We start from the raw sequence: 25420 nt of genomic DNA, 5'->3' as shown, positions 1-25420 counted from the left end.
TTGAAATTGTAAGAGCCCCAGTCCAGCACATGACAATGAGGAATGAACCCTCTTCAGTGCTTTTGTCCAATGTTCCTCAGTCAGATCCATACCAAGTTCGTCCTCCCCTTTAGTTTTCATTTTGTTTATTACACGGCTTTGTTGAATACTTGATTCTGAATTCTGATTCATCAAAGCTATAGTGATGTGTTTTTCTAACACTGTGGCAGGAGGGAGATTAGGAAAAGAGGGAAACCTTTCCTTGGCAAAGTGGTGGATCTGCATTTATTTAAAGAAATGATTGTTGGGGGGGGGGCATGTTTTCTACACGGGTTTTAGAACATATTTTTGTAGGTATTCCTGCCTTTCAAAAAGTGATTACATTTTCAGAGATACCAGCGCCTCTTTCAAATGAGATAAAGTAAAAACAGTTTTTGATAATCAACTTATTGTATAGATCATTTATCAAGTAAAATAGTGTGAACTGTGAATTCATTTGGTTACTTGCATTGAACATCTTCGTCGTTATTTTAGATTTCTTTATACAATTATTGATTACATTCACTTAAAAAATCTTGTTTTTTTGCAACCAGATGTGACTTGAAAGGGTGGAGCCAAGTACAACCGAACGCTGAATAAGACATTTTTAGGTGACCAAAATGTTAATGTTAACTTTCATGAACTGAAAACACACTGTGAAAGTTGTAAGACAAAAACACAGACAACACCCAGACTGGACAACGCTGTGGTAGCGACCTGTCAATCACAAGGTAGCCACTCCCTAAAGCATACCCTGCTTTATGGTCTATTTGACTTTAAATGGGACCATAATTTACTAAATGAACATCAGATGAACACTTGAAACTAGTGACTGAGACCATAAACTCATGTTTACAATGTTTACTGAGGTAATAAATCAAGTGGGTAGTAGGGTCATTTTCTCATAGACTTCTATACAATCAGACTTCTTTTTGCAACCAGAGGAGTCGCCCCCTGCTGGTTATATGCAAGTTTAAGGCACTTCAGCTTTGGCTTCACTTCTCAGACCCGGAGGTTGCCCACTGGTTGTAGTCTAATTTGATAATGTTGTCTTTAAAGGTAAATTCAGAAATCTTGGGCTGATAACAACATAGAAGCTTATTTGCAAATGTCACAGAAAAAATCCTAAACTTTTAGATTTCTGATCATGCGCAAATCTTTTGTGTTATTTTTAAATACTCTTAAATGAAACATGTCAGTTTTATTTCCATGTAATGATGCTGACACAAATGATAGCCATACCAAGTCCTTCCTCTTCTGCTTTCAGTTTGTTTTTCCTTCTACTTTCCTTTTAAAGAAGTGTTATGACCAAGTCAACCAAAAATAAGCTGGCTGACCTCAGAATCAGAAGATTACAAAACCGTTGCTCTTACCAGTATGCTCTTGTAGACGTTTCCATTGCTGACGGACTCCACGCTGACCCTAACGATACACGAGTCGGCGACCTGTTTGTTGTAGAGGGGCAGCGAGGCCTGAGAGGAGCAGCTGGACGATGACGACTCTGGGCTCAGGACCAGAGAAGAAGAGCTGAGGTCTGGATGTGAGGAGCTGCAGGAGGAGCTGGAAAGACTGTGAGAGGAGGAGGACATGGAGCTGGAGGAGAAATCCTCTGCAACATTGTGGAGAGACCCTGAGAGAGACTGAGGGAGGGGAGGAGAGGGAAAGAAAATATTAATACAGTGGAAACCGCTTATAGTCCGGGTCAAATTGATCACTATAACAAATGCTTTTCAAATGACTGTACAAATTAAATGACTATACTGTGTATAACTCAAATAAACTATAATACAGTACAGTAATGTAAAATATAGCTTACTGTAGGCTCGCTCAAGGGGTTCATTACCTGACCGGGCAATATCAATCCACTTGATGAGGGCGGCTTCAATCACAGGAGCATTAGTTTTCTTTCTCCATGTTTGAGTAGACTACACATGGTAGGACCAAGTTTTGCTGCTGCATTTCATTGGTTTGTTTTTGGCAGTTTATTAAGCAATAAGCTTTGAGGAGACTACGTTTTTCACTGAGAGAAAAATACTTTCTTTTTCCCGTCACGATTAATGTGCACGCAGCACCAGCCTCAGGTAGCCAAAATCCCCAAATGTCAAAAGTTTTTGATTCCAAATCACAGCATGGCTTTTTCTATGGTGTTCCTAAAGGTCTTGGTGTCTTAATGTGATATTTTGGAGGGATTATTGATCATATTTATCAATTCTTGAGTGGTAAGAAAAAGGATTAAATTTAGCACCAAATCTGTGTAACAAATGGTATCAACTCAAAAATTGCTGCCACAACTTATGAGTAATAATAGAGCATGGGGATGACCATCAGATACTAATATAGTAATGTTCTAAACCCTTATACACTTTTACAATTTATTTAAATTCATTATTTTTTTATTTCTGGTTTATGGCTAGAACAACTTGACACACAGTGCTGAGCTCAAATTAATCTTCAGGTTCCCAGCTTTCAGATGATGTTCACCACTTCTATGTGACATCTACTGTTGACCTGCTATCTCCCCCTAAAGACCCCCTGTACCCCCCTAAAGAGACAAAAATTGTTCTATGGTTAAGGTTAAACCAACTAAGTAGAAAATCCCTGTTTTTAAAACCATGTCCCTGCTGACCTCCACACACTCTGACTATAGAAACAGGAGGCTGTCGGTGCTCACCTTGAGTTTCCGTCTGAGTGGGGAGGGCTGAGGGGCAGAGAGGTCCTCCATGTCTGAACTGCTGGAACCAGAAGACGACACACTGATCTGGTCAGCGTGGGTCTTCCTGAGGGAGCTGTCGCTGGATGTTCGCAACCTGCACACACAAACACAGTTTAGTTGTGTACCTTCTCCCGAAACAGAAACTTCAATCCATTTTTAAAAGTCGGGCAAGGTAAAGAACCAGGCATCTTTTAAAGGATGTTCGTTCTTTCCTCATCAACTACTGCATTTGCTTGAATTAAAAATACAATCAGGCCCATACATCTCATGACTGTATATGTGTATCTGGATGCAGATAGAATTTTTCCTACCATTAACATAACAAATCTAAAGTATTCTGGGTCTTACATACAAGGGGCTGAGGATTTATATCACCACAGTCAATGTCATAACCGGGCAGCTGTGGTTATATGTTAGAGGTGGTTTTCCAGACTTACGAGGCAAGTTTCTTAGTGAGCAGACGACTGCTCCATGAGCTGGGAGAGCTGGGACAGGGGTCGATTGGAGGCTCCAGGTTACGAGACAGCTCATAGCTTCAGGAGACAAAGAAAGATAAATTAAGAAATTATGCAAAAACGCTTTGCAAAAGTCTTCCACTCCACCTGAGTATCTTCGTATTGTATTGCAGCGATGTTAGTGTGTGTCTCACCTCTCTTGGTCTGTGAGTAGTGTATGTGCCTGCAGCCAGTGGGTGATATGAGGGTTTACTGGTAGGTTGTAGCGGGAGCTGGAGGCCTGAAGCTGCCGAATCTGAGAGAGAATCTCAAACTCCTACAAGAGAAATAAATAAAACAGAAAAAATATATAAAACCAGGGCTGTCAAAGTAAATGTGATAACTCGTTAACCCGGTAAAACGCCACTAATTTCTTTAACGCATTAACGCAAACTGACATCATATGAAGCTAGAAAACCTAAAGAATCCACTGATACCAATGTCATACTAGCTTGCAGCAAAAGAGACTAAATAATGCTACAAACCTACGCAAAATTTGATTAAAAAAGTGTGCTTAATTTGTGAAGGATCGCAATTAACTATGGACAATCATGCGAATAATCGCAATTAAATATTTTAATCGATTGACAGCCCTAATAAAATAAATAAATCTTTTTTTATGCTGCCATCTTGGCCAGGTCTCCCTTGTAAAAATGATTTTAAATCTCAATAGGAATATTCATGGTAAAATAAATATAAAATAAAAAACAAGAGGTCAGATTAAATCACAGAACAGAATATGGCAGAACATAAAAATATCGTATACATCAGCACTGGCTATTAAAATTGAGAACAATCAGTCATGCATGCAAAACACCACTAGGAGGCGCCACCTACCCGTCTGCGTTTCTCAAAGTTGATGAGTCCACCCTGTGAGGAAAAAACAAACAAACAGTGTTACAGATCATAAAAAGTACCATAAAAACAGAACAAACTAAAACAACAGGTGGGTTTGTGGGTGTGATGTGAACTAACCTCCACAGTGTCGGCCAGTGCTGTATCGAGCATGGTGAGGACAGTCAGGTAAGTGCCGAGGTACGGCACAACACCACTGCTGAAGCTCTGACGACACATATCAAGTGGAATTGGTTATCACTAAGGCTGCACAGCTGACAAAAATCAACTTATTTCTAAGCTGATAATATTTAGTTACTTACCCCATCATTTATTATTATTCTCATTTCAATACTGACTTAGCTGTACAATAATTTGTGCAATAATTCAACTGTGCAATACTCTAGCATTAATACGGCATTCATACTGTACATTTCAAGAAATATTCTTATATAATTCATATTTATACTATAATTTAATACACTTAACAGATCCCACTTCTCAGCATTTTGTATTGACTAATTTGCATTGTGGTAATATGTTCTATATTGTATGTCTTCAATGCACTTATTTGTACATATTTCTTATATTCTCATTTCTTATTCTTATTATTTACTTATATTTCTCCTTATATATTGTAGCTTTATGTACAAAATGTACATGTTACTTACCCCTTTATTTCTATTTTCTTGGATTTCTTTATGTTCATATAAGAGCAACTGTTACGTCCCAATTCACGTATTTCGGATTCTGATTATTAGAAATAAATCCTCCTCCTAAATGTTGCTCTAATATAAAACTAGAAGTGCACTCGGAGAGCGCAGACCTTCACCAAGGCAGGTTTCATGTACGTCGCTGCCCACCTGTGGTGGCCTGTGGTGTTAATGCACAGGCTGAGTGGAGTCATTAAAAACAAATTCCCGAAGCCGGATCATGATCCGGATCGCCACCAAAATCGAATGGATTGTTCATTGTCCCACACTCCACCCCTCCAAAATATTTCATTCAAATCCATTGCAGACTTTTGGAGTTATCGTCCAAACGGACAAACAAACAAACAAACCAACCAACCAACGCCGGTGAAAACATAACCTCCCTCCTAGGCTTTTGGCCTTGGTAGAGGTAATTAGCTTCAAGTAAGAAACATGAGGACGAAATGTTGACTCCACTCACTATATGGCATGTCAATAAAAATAAAAGCATCTGCTGTAACTGAAGCAGAATTGTACACAGACAACTGAAAACACACGTCTATCACTATTTAAACAGAGTGAATATGGGGGTATAAAACGTTTCACACACAGCCCCACCCGGACTAAGCAAACTGTCAGACTGTGAGAAACACTGCTCACACGTCAGCTTTTATACCCTTAACCTACGTACGACTACGTTAAACTAACAGTCGTGTGAGTTGTCAGTGTACTAACAGATTGAAGAAGAGGAGGGAACTGGAAATCTGGTGTCTACTTCAGCAAATAATATCAGCTTGAAAACATGTGACTTATAGGGAAGTAGAATTGATGATCCAGGCAGAGAAAAATAACCTTTCAGTTTTAAGTGGCTGGTATAGCTGACACATTAACTTTATTTTGGTGGTTAAACATGAAATTGAGGAACCAAAAGGTTATTTTAGAAAAAAATGATGATTGTTTTCTTACAAGTCTGGAGACGGAGCTCGGGGTGGCACTGCCATCTGCATGAGTCCCATCCTGCAGAAAAACAGACAAGGAAATAGACACGTCCTGTGCTGTCAGCGTCGATAAATCAAAATAACTATAATTAAGGTAGTTAATGTGAGAGTACTGGGTGTGACATGGCAACAAAGAACATTCTGTTATGCAACTGTTGTGTTCAGGGTGGAGCATCTGCTGACAGGGTGTTGTTGGGTGTGGGAGGGTGACTCTGCATTAAGTACTAGTTAGTGCCCAACTAGCCACTTCTATTTGTAGTTTTATTTGTGTTGGCTGCTAGCAATGACCTTTTCATTATTCTACAGAAACTGGGCTGCTGATAACATGACTAAATACACATTCATATCAAATGTTTTTCACAGGGAACAAAGGACACAGAGCGGCAGGTGAACCGGAGATTGAACAATTCAGTTTTGTGATTTGAAAAAGACACGAGATTAGACCATTAATAGGACAACTAATCAATCAGCGATTAGAGGCCATTTGTAGATAATGCATTCAGTAAGTGGATTTACAGATCAACATGTGTGAATAATAGAAAGATAGATAGATAGATAGATAGATAGATAGATAGATAGATAGATAGATAGATAGATAGATAGATAGATAGATAGATAGATAGATAGATAGATATAACAGACTACGGCTGCAATTTACAATTATTTTCATTATTGCTTATTCTATAGATTATTTTTCTATTAATCTATGAATTTCAACGCAAAAAAATTCAGAAAATAATGAAAAATGTCCAAGGTGACGTCTTCAAATATCTTGTTTTGTCTCTTCAACACAAATACTCACATTGGAGAAGCTGCAAATAGAGAATGGTTGAAGTTGTTCATTGATTAAACAACCAAAATGATCAATTGATTATCAAAATAGTTGCCAATTCATTTTCTGTTGACTGAATAATCAAGTAATGGGAATTACAGGTCGTACAGTTTTAACCATGCAGAGCCCCAAGAGCCCTTTAAAATGGAAAAACAGGCCGTACCTACCGGTTATTTTCTTACTGCAGTGTATTCAATAGTTTGTTCAGTGATTCTTTTTGCACTGGCGTGAACGGGCCAGTGCAATTTAACCCAATTCAATCGGGAAAATGCTGAAATGTTTATGCTTATGGAAAGAGCTGGCACACTTATAATAACTACACAGATCTTTTATCAGGCAGACATTAGTTCACATTCTCTCACGTGTGTGTTTATTACCTCCACCAGGATCTCTCTGCTGGTTAGCACACAGTTCTCATCAGGGAAAGTCTCACACAAGAGGTCAAATGTATTCATGCTCTCCCTGAAACAAAACAAATACATCAGTTAAGACAGTGTTCTTTTTAAATGTTAATATTCACCTTGATCCAGGCTGCATGTTCGGTAGAGAAATCACTTGGGTAAACCCGCTATGGAACTGATTTTTTATCTTTACTATATCTTTACTCACCTACTATTTTTAATTTTGTGTCCTAAAAAAGTCAATTCAGTTTTATAAGTTATGAGTAAAACGACAAGTGTGGTGTCTTGTAATGGCTCGCTGACCTGCTGACAGCAGCCCAGGTCTTCTTGAGGCGATACACAGCGTTGGACTGCAGGGCTGAAAGGATGGCCCTCAAAGAGGAGAAATTCTTCAGCTGTCTGCACTCCTGCGGGGAGAAAATACAAGAAAATGCTGTTTTGTTATGACGTTTTGACAAAAGTCATTTTCATTATAGGGCTGTCAATCGTTTTAAATAGTTAATCACGATTAGTCGCAAATTAATCGCACATTTTCTATTTTGTCAAGTATTGAATACTCTTATCAAAATGGGAAAATGTGCTTGCTTTATGCAAATGTATGTATATATTTATTATTGGAAATCAATTAACAACTCGAAAAAATGGCAAATATTGTCCAGAAACCCTCACAGGTACTGCATTTAGCATTTTCATTCACATATCTCCAGGTCAGAGGTCAAGGGACCCCTTTGAATATGGCCATGCCAGTTTTTCCTCACCAAAATTGAGTGTAAGTTTGGTGCGTTATTTAGCCTCCTCCTGACAAGCTAGTATGACATGGTTGGTACCAAGGATTCCTTAGATTTTCTAGCCTTAAAACTGAGCCCGATACAACCTAAAAATTGCAAGTTGTGTTAATGCGTTAAAGAAATTAGTGGCGTTAAAACAAATGTGTGTTAACGCGTTATTGCATCATCTTTGACAGCCCTAGTTCATTTATGTCACTCAATGATAAACCTTTAATGAAATTCTAAATGTTTTTTTGACCCTGACCTGAGCAATGGCAATCCACCCCTCGATGATGCGTGCCCTGTGAGCGGGGCTGGTGTGAGAGAAGCGAGGTGAGCTCGGGGCGTTGGGGGGGTACAGGAAGGTAAAGGAGGGGCTGGGCGATGAGATGGGAGAGGAAGTGGAAGGGCTGGGAGAGGCCGGGCAGAGGAGCGAGGTGATGACACGATTGGTGACGGCGTTGAACTGGGAGATGGTGGCGCGGACGGTGGGCGCCAGGTTTCGGTTTTCCTTCTTGTCGCGCTGGGACCAGACGCAGCCCAGGCAGTGGAAGGGCACCACTCTGACAAACAGCTCCTGAGGAAGAGGAGGTGGAGACACAATATGAATGAGTGACCCACACTGACACAGAAATGAGCTTTGAGATATCTGATAAGGAAACCTACAGCGTCCAATCGGGTCAGCTGCTCCGCCACGTCTCCCACAGGGAAGTCCATAAAGTTGTATTTGTCTTCCTCCTTCATGGACATCTCTGCTCCGTCCTCCTGATCGCTGCGCTCCTGCTGTGATGATTCACTGTCGTGCTGTGACGCAGACTGGCTGCAATCTGTCAAACACACCAAATCATAAATGACAAAAGATTCATCTACAGTTCTACAGTCCATCATAATCACTTCTCCTGTTCCCTGTACCTTGTTCCTGGAACCTCTTGAGGAGGGTCTTGGCAGTCTGAGCCAAGCGTCTGTAGCAGAGGCGATGCCGCAAATGGACACATAACAGCCGGAGGGCCTGGTGCTGAGGGGGCTCGTAGAAGTCTTCACCATATTCCTCCAGCCACTGCCGGACCACCGGGGTTAAGGTACTGAGGGGATGATCAGGGACATTAATAAGTGTAAATTATAGTGTCAGTGTTCAGGTTCATCCTTGATTGAGATTAAAGGAGGCCTGGACAACATTGGCGTAATCTGTGGCAGACAAATAAACAATAATAATGTGATTTTACTCCATTTACACCCAATTATCAAAACTCAACTGCACTCACCTTTGTGGGCAGACAGTGTTATCCAGGTTGGCGATTGAGTCGTCTCTGTCGAAAAAATAAATAAACACATTTACCTATCAGCCGAGAACTACATTTCAATGATAATCATCACATGAACATGGTGACAGGAAACATCCTGTAAACAACAAATGTCCCAGGGCTGTGGAAATGTCCAGCAACACTCTGCATCCCCACAGAGACACTGTGGCCTTGAGCTGAGTTCACACTACACCACTTTTAAAGTCGACAGATCGCAGTACTGTTCACACTATACAACTTGCTGTCTTGTAATCGAGAGTCCCGAAGACGTGGTTTTCACACTACGTGACTGAGCGGTGACAGGGGGTCACAAGAATACGGAAATCTGAATGCTTGAATAAACATAACTTGAGTTTGTGTGGTTGTGTACTGCATCGGACAGAATCATAAAACAATGATACATCAGTAAAACCAAAATAAACAAAAAGAGCATGACAAACAAAAGCAGCCCTTTACCATCCTGGGTCCCTACTGTAGGCTGGTCTTCCATAAACCTAAGACTGCCTTACAAACATGTGTCCCTGCTTATAGCATATAACAGTCCAGAACCATTCTAAACTCTCAAAAGAACTGTTTAATGGGTTGAACAACGTTAAATAGGACTCCTTAGCAACACTATTACCTTGCTACATGTTTACAAAGCAGATGAGTACATACAAGCTGAAATGCCATCTAAAGCTTACAGTTGAAAAGTAATAAATAAATAAAATATTGGTGACAAAAAATACAGACAAGTTTCATACTGAGTATGCAGTACGGTAATATAACACATACAGTAAAGTTCCTGTTTCTACAGGCGACCAGTAGTGGCTAGAAAGGAACCAGCAAACTGTGGAAAGTCTTGCGAGATTATTAAGGTTAGGCATTGACCTTGAATAGTTAAGGTTAGGATAGGTCGACAGCGAGTCTCGCGAGAATCTTTGCAAGTTTTTGCAGATTGCAGATCAGATTTCACAATTTGCGGTCTCCCTTCTAGACACGCCCCAGGCGACCCCTCCTCCAGGTTTCCCCTCAACCCGTGTCTTGCGCTCTCATTAGCTGTAGCTCCCTAACAGACAGAGAATGTGTCTGTGATGCAGCAGCGAGCCGAGAGTCTTCTCACAGTTCACACATAGCGCTCGAGCACCGATTTGTGAGCGCCAAGGCAACGTGGATTTGCCTCCGATATGGGGCTTTTGTCAGGGAGCTCCAAAAACTGTTGGTGAGTGGAAAATCGGGTCTAAAGTCGTGCAGTGTGAACTAGGCACTACAGAGTGACGAGTGGAAACTGGCAAATGTTTTCCCTCAGGGATCAATTGCATCATAAATATATATATGCAGTATAACTGAAGCATACTACCATGCTGTCACGTTTGTAGGAACATGGCCAAAGTTTAAAAAAAATGTGACATAAAAGAGCAAATAAAATAAAAATGTAATTTATACAGCAACTATCAAGCTTAAGAGCAGGCGGTTTACAAGTTAGAAGTTAGTGATGGCAACAAAATGTTACATCCTATACAAAATCCTTTAAGGCAAAGAAGGGAAAACACACTTCCCAGATTGTCCAGAGGCTGACCTCAGATAAAGCTCACAGGAAACCTGTTGCCACCAGCACCGCAGATATGAGGGCGACTGTTTGACAAATAATATATCAACTGAACAGCACTAATGGCCACAGTTTCACACAGGCAGCCATTTGCAGTACATTCAGCTAAGGTGAGCTGTTAGGACATGAGAGAGACAAAAGGCCAAGCAAGTTCAAAGGACTGGCTCTGTGTTGTATAACTCTAGTTGCATTCCCCACTCAGTCAAATCCAATCTCTCGAGCACCTCCGCTGGGTGTGGAAGGTGTGGTCATGACCACGCCGGAATGGAGAAAAGCTTTGTTTCGTTCCTGACCATAAAACCTGTCATAGAAACTTGTCAAGTCTCAAATGTCAATCGAGGTTTGCCTTGTGAAGCTGAAGTGACATAAAGAGGGTGTTACATAGCTGTCTGCTCTGGTAATTGTATGATGTGTGCATCTGGTATGTTGTTAAACCTGGTGATGACGTTCGAAAAATATCACACGCCAGAGTAACAAATCAACATCAATAACTTATGAAGAAAGGCCCTCAAATCTGTATCTGACTTCTGATAGGGACAAGTGTCACTGAGGCCAAGAACCTTATAACTAACTTAGATTGTCAAAAGTTGAAATTGAGTAAGTTTAACTCAAAACTCTAAACTAAGGACCACATTGCGATGGAATCACACCAGCGGCAATGCAAAACCGGGCCAGTGGGGGGGTAATGGCCCTCTCCCACTTCCTACCCCCCTACTTCCAGTACCCTTGCTCGGTACAAACACCCATCTTCATACTCTGCCTTCATTTAGATCTCAAGGAAACACCTGTAAAGTTTAATGACATAATAATGGCAACTTGCACGGTTGCATAATGTGTATAATTACCAGCCGCAACAGTGACGCTGCTATTGTTTTCACCTTATGAGTTTGTGTGCGTATCATCATGATAAAATGTGGTCCTGGAGCAGGAACTAAAACAGCGGCGGTTCTGAGTACTTTGGTGTTTATATTTCTGTGGAAAGATTTTGTCACCGTGATAGCGTCGCAACCAGGGCAGGAATTTCACCGCCGGCCAAGGTGGCCCCTCTGTCTGGCCTTGATGCCCTTCTGAAAATCGTATGACCTGCGGCCACAGTGGCCTTGATGCCCTGCCCCCATTGTCCCAGCCTCTTTCCCGTCAATACGTTTTTTTAGACGCCGGGGCTATTTATGACGATAGTTTGACACCGAGTGCAGCTGTGCTGTGTTTCGGCTGCAACCCAGCCACCGGAGCTCCGCACCGCAGCCGTTTCAGAAGGGGCCCAAAAGCGGCTCTCTGCTCAGCTCAGCTAAAACCACGCGCCTAGTCTAGTGTGTCTCCTTTGCTGAGAGGATGATAATTATTAACATTATGCAACCGTGCAAGATGCAGACAATAAACTTTACAGGTGTGTAGTTGAGATCTAAACGGATGCCAGATTTGAAGATGGGTGTGGTCCGACCAAGGGTGCCAGAAGTAGGGGGGTAGGAAGTGGTGAAGGGACTGTTTGTCCCCCCCCCACTTTATGCCCTGGCCCGATTTGGCACGCGGCTGGTGTGATTCCATCCCAAGATGGTCTCTAGTTTTAAAATCGTTTTTTATTATTAAATAACAAACCCATATGATGTAGCCTTTGGAATCTATTTTCCCAAGCACATAGGCAGTTTTAATGTCAACTAGGGGTGCACAATTAATTAAAATTGTATCGAAAGCGCAATATGGCCTACTGCAATCTTCATATCACAGGATGAGGAGGAAATCGCAATATTTGTTAAAAGGCTAAATGAGTGTTAAAATACCATTTTACATTAAATATCATTGTGTTGCAGAGATGTCCTGGCATCATATTCTACAGACTGATAAGGACAAGTGTCACTGAGGCCAAGAACCTTTTAACTAACTTAGATTTTCAAAAGGTGAAATTGAGTAAGTTTAACTCAAAACTCTAAACTAAGGACCACATTGCGATGGAATCACACCAGCGGCAACGCCAAACCGGGCCAGTGGGGGGCAATGGCCCTCTCCCACTTCCTACCCCCCTACTTCCAGTACCCTTGCTCGGTACAAACACCCATCTTCATGCTCTGCCTTCATTTAGATCTCAAGTACAAACCTGTAAAGTTTAATGACATCATAATGGCATCTTGCACGGTTGCATAATTAATATAATAACCAGCCGCTGGTATTGTTTTCACCTTATGACTTTGTGTGCGTGTCATCATGGTAAAATGTGGCCCTGGAGACGCTTACTGTAGCATCATTGTGCTGCAGAGATGTCCTGACATTATATTCTACAGACTGAAGGAAACATCTTTGTTTGGTACAGATTCCCGCAAAAAATCACAACCTAATCATTTTAATTTGTTTTTCAATGAAAACGAGAATAATGATGTAAAAAGGATCATAACCTCTAATGTCGCAAATCATATCTCAATTGCAATATCAGTAAAAAATACTCGCAATTAGATATTCTTTCAAAATCGTGAAGCCCTAATGTCAACTATATTTAAAAGAATAGTTTGACATTTAGGGGCTTTCTTGCCAAATAGTTAGCTGAGAAGATTGATACCACTACTCACATTTCTACCTCTCACAGACGGTTAGCTTAGCACAAAGACTAAAAACGGATGGCAACAGCTGGCCTGGCTCTGCCAAAAAGTAATAAAATCCTGAACACGTTATATCTCCTTTGTTGTAGCCCAGCATATAACTCCAGAGGCCTGTACTACGAAGCGAGTTCAACATACCCAGGGTATCTTCTCGTTATCTGGCTTCACTTAACCTAACAAACGAGATCTCGCTAAACTGTACTACGAAGCTGGTTATCAACTCGGTAAGTCAACCCAGGGTTTCTCTGTCTGGTTATGAGCGCGTTCACATGAACGAGGAGGTGTTTGCAGCATCTGACCAATCACAGACGTGGACAAGACTACTGACAGCAGACAGAGCGGCACATTTAACAAAGAGTAAACTATATTAGATAAATACGAACAAGTTAAACACTTAATCCAGACTAAAAGTAACACAGCTAAAGCTGCCAAATGCAGGAAGTACAGCTGGAAAAAGAAAAAACTTCCGATGTGTGACTGCGTAAATTAACAGATTTATTAATTTAACGGAATACTCTAAAGTCGAATATATTCGTCTAAATATAAATAGCTTTTCAGAGTGTAAAAGATGAATGGATAACGTATCTTTTTACCCTGCAGAATATGTTTGCGTCTATGACATTTAAACATCCTTTCACCTGCTTCCCCCCTCTGTGACGGTGTGAAACGGACTCAAGAGCAAGTAAAAACAAATAAATATAAAAACATAATTCAAAGCGGTAAACACCCACAACATAAAGTCAGCTGTCCTTCCTGCATTTTTCAGTTTAAACTGTGTTGTTTTTAGTCTGGATTATGACTTAAACTTCTTCATATGTGTGTGATATTATCATACAATCCCCACAGAGAGTTCTGATTGGTCAGTAGGAAGTGCTTTCATACGAGTTGATCTCTTATCTGGAACATAACCTGCTCCGGAGCAGGTTAGCCGTTCAGCATAAGTTACCATGGAGATCTACCTCGGTAAGAAGTAAACCAGCTTTGTAGTACGGAAAACCCAGAGTTAACCCTGAAGTTACCTCGATAACCGCAAATCCTGCTTCGTAGTACAGGCCTCAGTACCTCTCAGCTGTTGATTATGTCTCAAAGGGCTTCTTATGAGGTTATTTATTTATTTGTGTATTGTGAATACTGTGTTTTTGTTGTTTGTTTGTTGTTGTCTGACTTGGTGGGAATTGAATTTCCCCACGGGGATCAATACAGCTGTCTATCTATCAGTAAGGCCAAAAAAGCAACAAGATATGACAAGTTACTTATAACGCTTAAGGGGTGCTGGGCGGCAGAATTTGTTACCTTTGGACAGAGCCATGCTTGCTGTTTTCCCATGTTTCCTGTCTTTATGCTAAGGTAATGCCTGCTGGCTCCAACTTCATATTGAAGCATTTCCCTGCAAGAAAGTAAATAAGTGTATTTCCAAAAATGTTGAACTTTTTTTTTCTCCAAAAACAGCGTCTCCATGAGGATACATCTTTAGAGCCAAACTGAGTAGATCCATCTATGAGTTTAACAGCAACAAAAACCTCATATGTGGGCTTGCAGACCAGCTGACTGAGCCCTCATGGTTATTGTTAACATATGTCTCAGTTCAACACAAGTGGAGACAGTTTCTCACCTTTGAAACAGCAGCTCGATGAGGGTGCTGGTGGAGGTAAAGGCCCTGTAGGTGGAGAGGAAGACAGGGACGAAGTCGGGCTCCTGGTGCTCGGGGTCCAGCAGGTGGGTGACCAGGCGCTCCAGGGTGCCGGCCTTCAGCCTGCGCACCTTCACCGTGTGGTACTGGACGAAGCTGAAGGCCGTAGGGAGCTCCGCCACGTCCGAGCTCGGCTGGACGGGCTCCCGGCGTAGCGTGATGCCAAACACGGCCCCGTCCTCCTCCTCCTCCCCCCACTCCTGCACCGGATCCTGAAGGAGAGAGAGCAAGGTCATCAAGATCTGGCAAAAATCCATCCAAATACACGATACAGCCTTCTATGCTGCTCCTTTATTCTGATACGGTAGATAACACAGACTTTAATGTGCTTGAAATCTTGTCCAGGTGTCACATACAACATAACAGAAACACACACAATAATTTACCGAACTTAAAACAAATTTGCGTAAACGCGATATTATCGCTTTGACAGCCCTCGTTTTAACGCCACATTTTTTTTTAATGCATTAACACAACTTGCAATTTTTAGGTTGTAGCTGGCTCAGTTTTAAAGCTAGAGTAGGAGGCTAAATAACGCTCCAAACATATGCTAAATTGTCGCAAGGAAAAACTGTCATGGCCATTTTCAAAGGGGTCCCTTGACCTCTGACCTCAAGATATGTGAATGAAAATGGGTTCTATGGGTACCCACGAGTCTCCCCTTTACAGACATGCCCACTTTATGATAATCACCTGCAGTTTGGGGTAAGTCATAGTCAAGTCAGCACACTGACACACTGACAGCTGTTGTTGCCTGTTGTTGCTCCCTTTAAGGTTAAAAATTAACTATGAACTATGAAATTACTATTAACTATGATTAACTATGGACAATCATGCAATTAATGGCGATTATATATTTTAATCGATTGACAACTCTAATAAAAACACATCACAACAAGAAAACTTGTACAACGTTATTCCCCCAACAGGAACTTTTTCGACACCAGCTGCTTAACTGAATTACTGTGACAATCTTCCATATCTAAAACTCATGATAAGCATTCAGACTGAGTCATTTCGTTAAAAAGGACAAACTCAACGTCAGTCAACCTCATTCTTGAGATTCTGCTTGTGACCCAGCCCTGACCTCTGACGCAGACAGACACCTGGTGACTGGGCCGATCATTGGGCGAAGAAGCATTCACTGGCGTTTTTGTTTATGTCCACAAACACAGAGACAATGTATTAAACTATGACACCATTTTTTCTTAATTTAATTCTAACTCTGTACCCGTTTAGAATAGCAACAGTGACACGTTTCCCCTCACACTACACTACCTGCTACATAACAGTAGAGAAACAATAAAAGGTGTCCAGGAAAGATTAAGAGGTAATTCTTTGAGCTGGACAGGTTGTTTCACTGACTCTTTAAGAAGTGTGAGTGATATGATAACAATAATATCACAATAATTATCACAGCATTAGCTCTGTGTCAATGTTTAATTTCATAAAGTATATATCCTTAAAGTGGGGGTAGGCAGTATATTTTTAGCATCATTGGGCAAAAAATTCCATGATAACCTTTCAGCAATTTGTAATTCAAGCACTGCCTAGTTTGACCGTTTGGTCGGAGTTCAGATCAGCTCTTACCGCTTGTTTTCCTCCGGTCTGTGAAATCTCGCAGATACCGTTAGGAGCACCGGAGGACACAGAAGAGCATGATTTTTTTCAGATTACCTGTTTCATGTACTACTGTCACGATATAGTGACCGTTTTATAAAAATAACATGTTTGTGCCAATCTCGCCTACTTCAGCTTTAAGTCATATTGATTTAAGCTGTATTTTTATTAAAATAAAATGTTTTTACCAAAAATATGATCGGAACTATTGAATATCTTGGGTTGTGACAGATATAAATACATTTTACTTATTATTTTACACACAAGAGCTGAGGAAAAACACAAACCTCCAGATGAGAATTTTGTCATATTTGGAGTGATGAAAAATAGGGCTGAGCAATATGTCGATAAAGATCGTCAAAATTATATAAAAGTGTATTGTTTATATTTTTCTATGTTGTTTCTATCGTGATATAGGCTAGGCCTATATTTATTTATTTTTCTTAAAAACTGTTTCAGTCATTTTGCATTCAAGTTCTTAAAATGAGCAAATACTCTGTACTTTTCATTTGTCAAGTATTTAATTCAAGCAGGAGTATACAAAAATAGCCTTCACCGTGTGGTTAATTCATATAGACTATTACTACTACTACTAATACTACTATTATTTATATCATGATAAACTGTATATCGTTATCAAGATATGAAATTACCTATATCGTGATAGAAGATTTTGGCCATATCGCCCAGCCCTAATGATAAACAATATCACATTATGGCCCAGCACTGAGAAAGTGGTTTCTGATGGTGTGACAGTGAAAATCCCTTTCTTCTTGGCAACTTAGTGGAAGAAGGTAACATGTCTGAACAAGATGTGTGGCAAGAAAATCCTCTATGATACATCATGCCATCTCTAACTGGATAGTCAACTATGTGTATGTGTGTGTAAATTGTCCAATCATCTGTCTCCTAAATTACAGGATTTACAAATATAATAGTCTGGACTTTATAATAATGTATGTACAGTGTCAGTGAAAGTATAGAAGAACCCAGACAGAAATATACAGCAGGGGTTGTTGTCAAACAGAAGCATGAGGCTGTAGACAACAAGGTGGCAGTTTGTCCATCCATACAGGTAATATGTAGCCTGCTCATCATAATGCTATCTGACACATTATGTGTTTGAAAACACCTGATATCACATGACGGAAACTCAAACAAGAAGCAGTGTACTGGCTGCCAGATACAATCAGAGACACTGGTGGAGTGAATGAAACCTTTATATCATATGTTTGTGACCAGAGACACCGAGACAATAACGTTCACATGTAGCTGGCTGGCGCACTACACATGGAGATACATTAATTAATTAATCAATTAATCAATTAATTAAAAGTTCGACAAAGTGACATTGTACAAATAACCTCATGTGTTAACTTATTACAACTCATTCTAAGGAGGAACACATTACCTACCATGGATAGGTGCCATTTCCCCATGTTTATCTGTCTTTCGGAGAGAAGAAATACCAGATTCTTGTGTCTGTAAACTCCTGTTGTTTTGCTGCAAGTGATAATAAACCCGCAGCCCAGCAGGAATTAAGGAATTACCGCCGTCCTCCGGCAGTTCACTTCCTCTGAATTATATCTTTCATTTTAGTGAATTAAAGTAAAACGGTGGATAGTATCCAGACGTCGTGGTCCAAGCGACAGAGTGACAGTGGATGAACCAGTCCCAGAGTGGGAGGAGGACCAGAGGAGGAGAGGGAGGGAGCCTGACGTCACAGGGCGGGGCTAATCACACAGGTATGGGCTAACGGTGCTGTCCAATGAGGATAAGGGGACTAATATGGAAAGGCATTTTATACAATATTAAAGGTCCCATATTATGCTAATTTTCAGGTTCATACTTATATTTTATGTCACTACAAGAACATGTTTACACGCTGTAATGTTCAAAAAAAACTTTATTTTCCTCATACTGTCAGCCTGAATATACCTGTATTTACCCTCTGTCTGAAACGCTCCGTTTTAGCGCATTTTGACGGAATTGCGTTGCTAGGCAACAGCTTGGGTCCATGTGTACTTCCTGTCAGCTGATGACATTTACATCCACTACAACCAGGAATAAACTGGGACACATTTAGAATGTTTACTTTTAAAATTATGTTAAGGGTCTAAATATTGTATATTTGTGACATCACGAATGGGCAGAAATCCTGACGGCTTGTTTCAAATGGAGAGTTTCTGAATACGGGCTGTGTGTATTTCCCTGTGGATTGAGCGTTTCGATACTTTCACAGTATTTATATAGGGCTCAAGCCTGCTTTATAATAAATAAAAAAACTTTTTTATAATATGGGACCTTTAAATAATAAATAAATAAGCCTATGAAATAAATAAGTGATGAAATAAATATATAAATTAATGTAAAAATAAATATATGAATAAGTCAGTACAGTTTCATAAATAAATAAATAGGTTTTCATATTTTAAAAAGTAGTCTTTTTTCCCCAAAAACTATTTTTATTAATTTCAGGGGAGTTATATTTCATAATTCCATATTTAAGGTTGAGTCAGGTAGTATGGGCCACTTTTTAGTAAATTATTTATTAGACCATCAAATAAGCTATGCACGAGATCTAATGAATTTTTTTTTATAAATTGGCATGGGTCTTTTAAATATTCATTTGTTTAAAACGTGAAAATTATAGATTTTGCATGGATACATATCTAGACCTATGAACCTGTTTTGCGTCCTCAATTTATGTGTAACTTCTGTGTAAATATGTGTGTGTATGTGGCCCATTTTAGCAGAAAATCGTGGCCCAATCTAGCTGACGTGGTTCAGCTAAAATGGGTCAGTACCTAAAATTACCTTTTTCACAAAAATCTAAGTTTTTTATGGTTTTAGAGTTTATCTTTTTTATTTATTTTCAATCACTACCGCCCTATCTCCAACCTCCCCTTCCCCTCCAAAACCCTCGAACGCCTCATCTCCACCCAGCTCCAATCCCACCTGCATTCCAACAACTTGTTTGAACCCCTCCAATCTGGCTTTCGCCCCCCCCACAGCACAGAAACTGCACTCCTCCAAGTCCTCAATCACCTCCTCACCTCTGCTGACACCGTAGCCCTCAACATCCTCATCCTCCTGGACCTGAGTGCAGCCTTCGATACCGTATGTCACAACATTCTTCTCACCAGACTCCAAGACATCGGTATCGAAGGTACTGCACTCAGCTGGCTCCGGTCATACCTCACCAACAGATCTCATTTCATCTCCCTTCACAACAACTCCTCTGCCACATCCACAGTCACACAAGGTGTCCCCTAAGGCTCTGTACTCGGTCCACTCCTATTCGTAATCTACATATTCCCCCTCGGTCAGATCCTACGCCACTTCAACCTGGACTTCCACTGCTATGCCGATGACACTCAGATCTACCTCAGCACCGTTTTCCCCCTGAATATGTTAAGCGTCTTTGAGATCCCTAAAAAAGCGCTATATAAGTTTAATATATTATTATTATTATCATTATTTGAAAGAGCCTGTCAAAACATTGCTCATAAACATTTAGCTTTGTTTGTAAGCTTACTTATAATTACTTTATCACTCAGTTTCATTTCAGATTAATTTTGCAAGATACCGGTAGATTAATTATGCAGGATTAGCCAACGTTCTGTGAGCATTCAGTTAGTATAACATGAGCTAGATGAGCTTTGTCCGGGTGATTGTGTAGTTGTCATTCGGCTTGTAGATCTGACGGTCTTGTACCCACCCGTTTGTAAATGGGACATCGGCCTCCAAAGATTGAAGTTGTGTTGTTCACTAATGCCAAACACATCAGTGACTGTAACGGGTGGCATGCCGTACAGATCCTCCTAATTCGTAAGGATCAATATTATTAACTAACTTCAATTTTGTAATCATAGTCACCTCTCTTTATGTGAGTATTTGTCTTTCGCACATACTTTATACATTTCTGATGATTAACAATTTACAAATGACAGATTAATAGACCAGTGACATAAAATGACCGCTACCGTGTCTCTGTGCGCTACTCTCCAAAAATGCCGGTACCACCCCAGAATGCTACACAATTCCCATTCCCTTATGACAACAATATCTTGACAACACTGACCCGCCTTCTTGCATATTATATTCATGCTACTATCTATTTGTTTGACATTGTTTATTCACCATGAGCACCAACCGGTGGATGCTTGCCCTCATACTTTATATGGATGAGCTGAATCTGACAGCTGTAGAGCAAAGAGGAGGAGGTGTATCATTCTGGTATAGGGGGAAAAAACACTCTGGCTCGTTTGTATTTCTTTAAACCAATCACAATCGTCTTGGGCGGCGCCAAGTACAAGATGCAGCGACGGTGCCCTTGCAAAACAGAAGTGGAGGAGAATGCTGCATGAGATCCAAGCACCCAGGAAGACCGCTTGGCTTTGCAGCAAATTTTACCTAGTGGCCAAACGCTGGAATTACAAGTTCCGTGTCCGTCATGTGATGCCATTGGGCCCAAAATGACTTTTTCCCCATAGACTTACATTGGGAAAGAGACGTAAACCAACTTCCCAATACGAACACTTAAAGGATCAGTGTGTAACATTTAGGGGGATTTATTGACAGAAATGGAATATGATATTAATAAGTACATTTTCTTTAGTGTATAATCACCTGAAAATAAGAATGATTGTGTTTTCGTTACCTTTGAATAAGCCCTTCATATCTACATAGGGAGTGGGTCCTCTCCACAGATCCGGCCGTCATGTTTCTACAGTAGCCCAAAACGGACAAACCAAACACTGTGTTAACTTTTCCTGCTTGGGCCGGAGTCGATAATGTTACTCGGTCTGGAGTTAACCCCCATCGTCGCTCCACTCAGCCGCCGGGAAACAAGACGCGGGAAACCTCTGTTGGTCTTGAGGAACTGCAGCATTTATTTCTGCACAAACTGCAACTTCCACTGAACATTCACTGATATTCTCAGAGCTAAACTAACTCTGTCCTCTGCTCACTTGTTCCTCACACACATTTGCCACCGTTCTCTCTCTCTCTCTTGCTTCACCACTCATTTCCCACGTACACACTCTAGGCACTGACTGCTATTCGCCAATTGACCTACGCTACTCTCACATTAACTGGCTCAAGATGGGGACATTCGCATTTTCCCGTTGGCCACCGTAGTTCTCCTACTGCAATTTGCAACCTCACCAATAGATGCTGCCAGATGTTACACACTGTACATTTAAAAGGGACCGTTTGTAACTTCTTACACGTATAAATCATTGCGGGTCGGTGTCCCATGCGCACTCCCGTGTGGCTACGCTCTTCAGGCAAGACTCCAACACAAACTACACGGAAGCACCAAAACAGCAAAGTTCTATCTAGTGAAGCCCGTCTTGCAAAACTGTGTTTGCCGCGGTTGGAGGACGCGAGGGAGACCGTAGCTTTGGTCTCCAGGACCGGAGTCTCTGCTGTACTCTGCTCCTCTGCCTGCCTTCACTCACACACCGCGCTCGTTCTCACTTGCTCTTTCGCTCTACTCTCACATGCATGAGCGCACACTTCACATTGCAGAAGAGTTAATTTAGCTCTGAGAATATCTAGTGGACGTTTGTGCAGAAATAAATGCTGCAGCTCCTCCAGACCAACAGAGGTTTCTTGTGTCTTGTGAAGTGACGGAGCTCCGCAGAGAGAAACATTATCGTCTCCCACCAAAACTCCGGTGTCTCCCCTGTCAGGAGGCTGAAGCAGGAAAAGCCAACACTAGGATCAGCATTGATTCATGGAGAGACCTTCGTCTGGTCAGCTAACATTACTGCCAAGCAGGTGAAATATAGAGTGATATTGTGGTTTTAGCTGACGTGTGTCGCCTCACTGTTTTGAGCGATGCTCGCTCATGTCTATGTAGAGCGAGCGCGAGCAACAGGGCGCTGACTTTCGTTGACTTAATGGCCACAGGTGTCGCTGTTAACAAGCAATTTCTGATTCTTACAAATAGTCCCTTTAAATAGCCCTTATTTAAATTATTATGTCCTAAAAGAAGTAAAGTGCACTAATAGTCGAATCCAGAATTGTTCGCCAGAAGTACTTGCCCAAGCGTGACATACGCGGCAGCCGGGCTTACCACAGTCTACATCTGAGTCAGACTAACCCTACCCCAGCTTTAATAAGGTAATCAACTCTGTGGTGTCTGTGGGTCTAGCAGAACCAGTATTCCCACTCAGGTAGGAGATAAAAGCTGTGGGCTCTGGTGTAAGGATCAACAAAATGTTATGGTTTGTATCCTGCCTCTCTCAGAGCCCAACAGTAGCTATGTTAGCTGGACATGAACACAGCCTCACTTTTTTGAAGTAGACAATAAAAAGTGCAGTCCCAACCCCACTTATTAGAACCACCATGTAAATCTTTTAAACTAAATAAGGAAAGAGAATATGAGCTGTGATGCTTGACTATCTACAGGGCCTTTGGTATACGATTCATCTAATGGTGCTTTGATTAGAGACGTTCCGATACTATTTTTTCCTCCCCGATACCGATACCTGAACTTGCGGTGTCGGCTGTTGCCCGAGTGTCGAATATATAGTTTAAAAAAATATAGTTTTTATATAGTATTAGTATTATTTATAGTGTTATCATTATTATTTCACAGCTATTTCCTACGGACCATGTATGGATGTGATATGATTACTATCTTTGTTGTATGGCCTGGCTCAGGGTTAACCCTTTGTAAAACATCAACAAATAACAAAGAAGAGTTGATTTACTGTTAAACAAGTTGATTTTTTTCTGGGTTAATAAATTATGGTGGGGCACCGCGGTAGATCACCGGGTAGAGCGGGCGCCCCATGTATCAAATAGGCGAGTCCTTGCTGCAGCGGCCCGGGGTTCGAATCCGACCCGTGGCCCTTTCTGCATGTCATCCCCTCTCTCTCCCCCCATTTCACCACTATCACTATCACTATCAATAAAAGGCATAAAAAGCCCAAAAAAATGATCTTAAAAAATAAATAAATAAATGATGGTATAGGATTTGTGCATAGACTGGCGTACTCGCCGATACCCGATTCTAAATTTTGGGCAGTATCGGACGCATTTCGGATACTGGTATTGGTATCGGAACAAGTCTAGCTTTGATATCCATGTGTGACCGTGAATTATGTGTATAAATTTTTTTAAAAAGTGTTACCAAAAACACTGATTCCGAGACATGACGTGTGGCTGTATTCCAGCTTTATGTCCACCTAATGACCTCGATTTTATAATTGTAGAAAAACTGTTTTAACTTTCTTAGAGTATGAATGGCAGAGACAATAGAGTGTAATGGTCAAAGTTAAACATTAAAATTAGTTAACATTAAAAACATTATGAATTAATTCAATTACCTCAAGCTCTAAAGGTCAGTCTCATTATAAAATCAACAGTGGTTGTTTTACAGGAAAATGCAAGATGCAAAAGGAAATGGTCTGAGGTGCTGGATTCAGGCCAACATCAACATGCTAAGGAACAGTACATTTCAGTGCCACTGCCTCTAAAGAATCCAGTCGGGACAGTTTTTCTCGACAGCCTCTGTCATACTGTATGTTCCTGCCCGTGGTGTCTCGGGTGTGGTGGGGACATTCCTAATGAAACTGGTCTGCTCTGCTCCTAAATAGTCACTTCAACTTTGTGACTTCAAGGAAGCACAAAAAGAGGAAATAAATTGAGAGCCTTCAGTACTGAAAACACTTCATTTTCACTCCTTCCACAGACAAATTGACTACACATTGCTGTAACACCGACAGGCAGAGCAGATGGGACGTCTTCAACAAGGCTGTCCACAGCTCTTTCAGCTCAGAGAAAATAATGAGCTTTTTGTTTCTCTAATGAGTCTCTGTCTGAACTAAAACTCTACCATCATTCTTCCATGTTTGCCCATGTCACACAGTCTCTCTACAGAGGCTGAACAAAAGAGCACAGAAAGTGCCGGGAGATATCTCAATTAGTGCTCATTAGACACATGAATGGGTGATGAGGTGACAGGAGAGCAACAAGCGGAAGCATGCATGTAAGATGAAGCCGAAACATGCTGGTTGAGGTTGTGTCCTAAAAACTTCACGATTAACCCTCTGAAACCTGAAGGATCGCCAGTGATCCCGACCGACTTTAGGCTCAGTCTTAGAGCTATAGTGAAGGTCCTGGTATCATATGAAACTAGAAAAATCTAAGGAATTCATTGATACCAACCATATCATACCAGCTTGTCAGGAAAGAGGCTAAATAATGCTACGAAGTTAGGCAACATTTTGGCGAGGAAAAACTGCCATGGCCATTTTCAAATGGGTCCCTTGACCTCTGACCTCAAGATATGTGAATGAAAATGGGTTCTATGGGTGGCCACGAGTGTCCCCTTTACAGACATACCCACTGTATGATAATCACATGCAGTTTTGGGCAAAAACTATGCAGTTTTATGCATGCAGTACAAATGTGTTATTTTCGTCTGTTCTAAAATGGTGTGTTTGAATATTTCTGCATACTGGGGTCCCTAAACAGTCTTGGAATTACATAAATTGGGTATCACTGTAAAGCTGAGACTCTTGTGGATCCAATGAGCCCAAATGTATTCATGTGTGATGATGTTAGTCCCCATAGTAGCCATTTAATTGTAGTAAGACCAATTTTTCAAACTGTATAAAATGACCTTTGGTGACCTCTAGGATAATCACAGCCTCATGAAACTTTACAGCCACAAACTACAGACCTATAGCATTCAGAGGATGGATGGCTTTCCTAGCTAGATTCACAATGTGGGGGTTTCTGAGCAGTTTCCAGAACGAAAGTGCTCGCCATCCAATCACCGAAAAATGCAACTCTTACAGAAATCTCCAAATGTCAAAAGTTTTGATACCAAATCTCAGCATGGCTTTTTCTACGGTGTTCCTAA

The 25420-nt window shown here is 41.0% G+C and overlaps 1 protein-coding gene across 4 annotated transcripts in view; it reads right to left on the bottom strand.

The window, feature by feature from the left end:
- Positions 1–25420, bottom strand: part of rgl3a (ral guanine nucleotide dissociation stimulator-like 3a) — a 33660-nt gene that overhangs the window by 3252 nt on the left and 4988 nt on the right. For 3 of the 4 annotated variants that reach the window (XM_074628872.1, XM_074628871.1, XM_074628874.1), the window contains 14 exons: positions 14839–15128; positions 9012–9056; positions 8662–8831; positions 8416–8576; positions 8015–8326; positions 7286–7389; positions 6959–7043; positions 5718–5768; positions 4201–4287; positions 4063–4095; positions 3381–3502; positions 3169–3264; positions 2690–2825; positions 1392–1658 (listed from right to left, as the gene is read on the bottom strand). In XM_074628872.1, the coding sequence (XP_074484973.1) occupies positions 1392–1658; positions 2690–2825; positions 3169–3264; positions 3381–3502; positions 4063–4095; positions 4201–4287; positions 5718–5768; positions 6959–7043; positions 7286–7389; positions 8015–8326; positions 8416–8576; positions 8662–8831; positions 9012–9056; positions 14839–15128 (1959 nt within the window). Of the gene's footprint in view, positions 1–1391; positions 1659–2689; positions 2826–3168; positions 3265–3380; positions 3503–4062; positions 4096–4200; positions 4288–5717; positions 5769–6958; positions 7044–7285; positions 7390–8014; positions 8327–8415; positions 8577–8661; positions 8832–9011; positions 9057–14838; positions 15129–17951; positions 18187–25420 lie in introns of those variants that run through there. The other variant, XM_074628875.1, reaches the window with a different exon arrangement.

The sequence above is a fragment of the Sebastes fasciatus genome, chromosome 3, assembly GCF_043250625.1.
Source record: "Sebastes fasciatus isolate fSebFas1 chromosome 3, fSebFas1.pri, whole genome shotgun sequence".
NCBI classification, from domain to species: Eukaryota; Metazoa; Chordata; class Actinopteri; order Perciformes; family Sebastidae; genus Sebastes; species Sebastes fasciatus.
The sequence above is the reverse complement of the archived record's forward strand: the minus strand, read 5'-3'. Positions and strand labels throughout refer to the sequence as shown.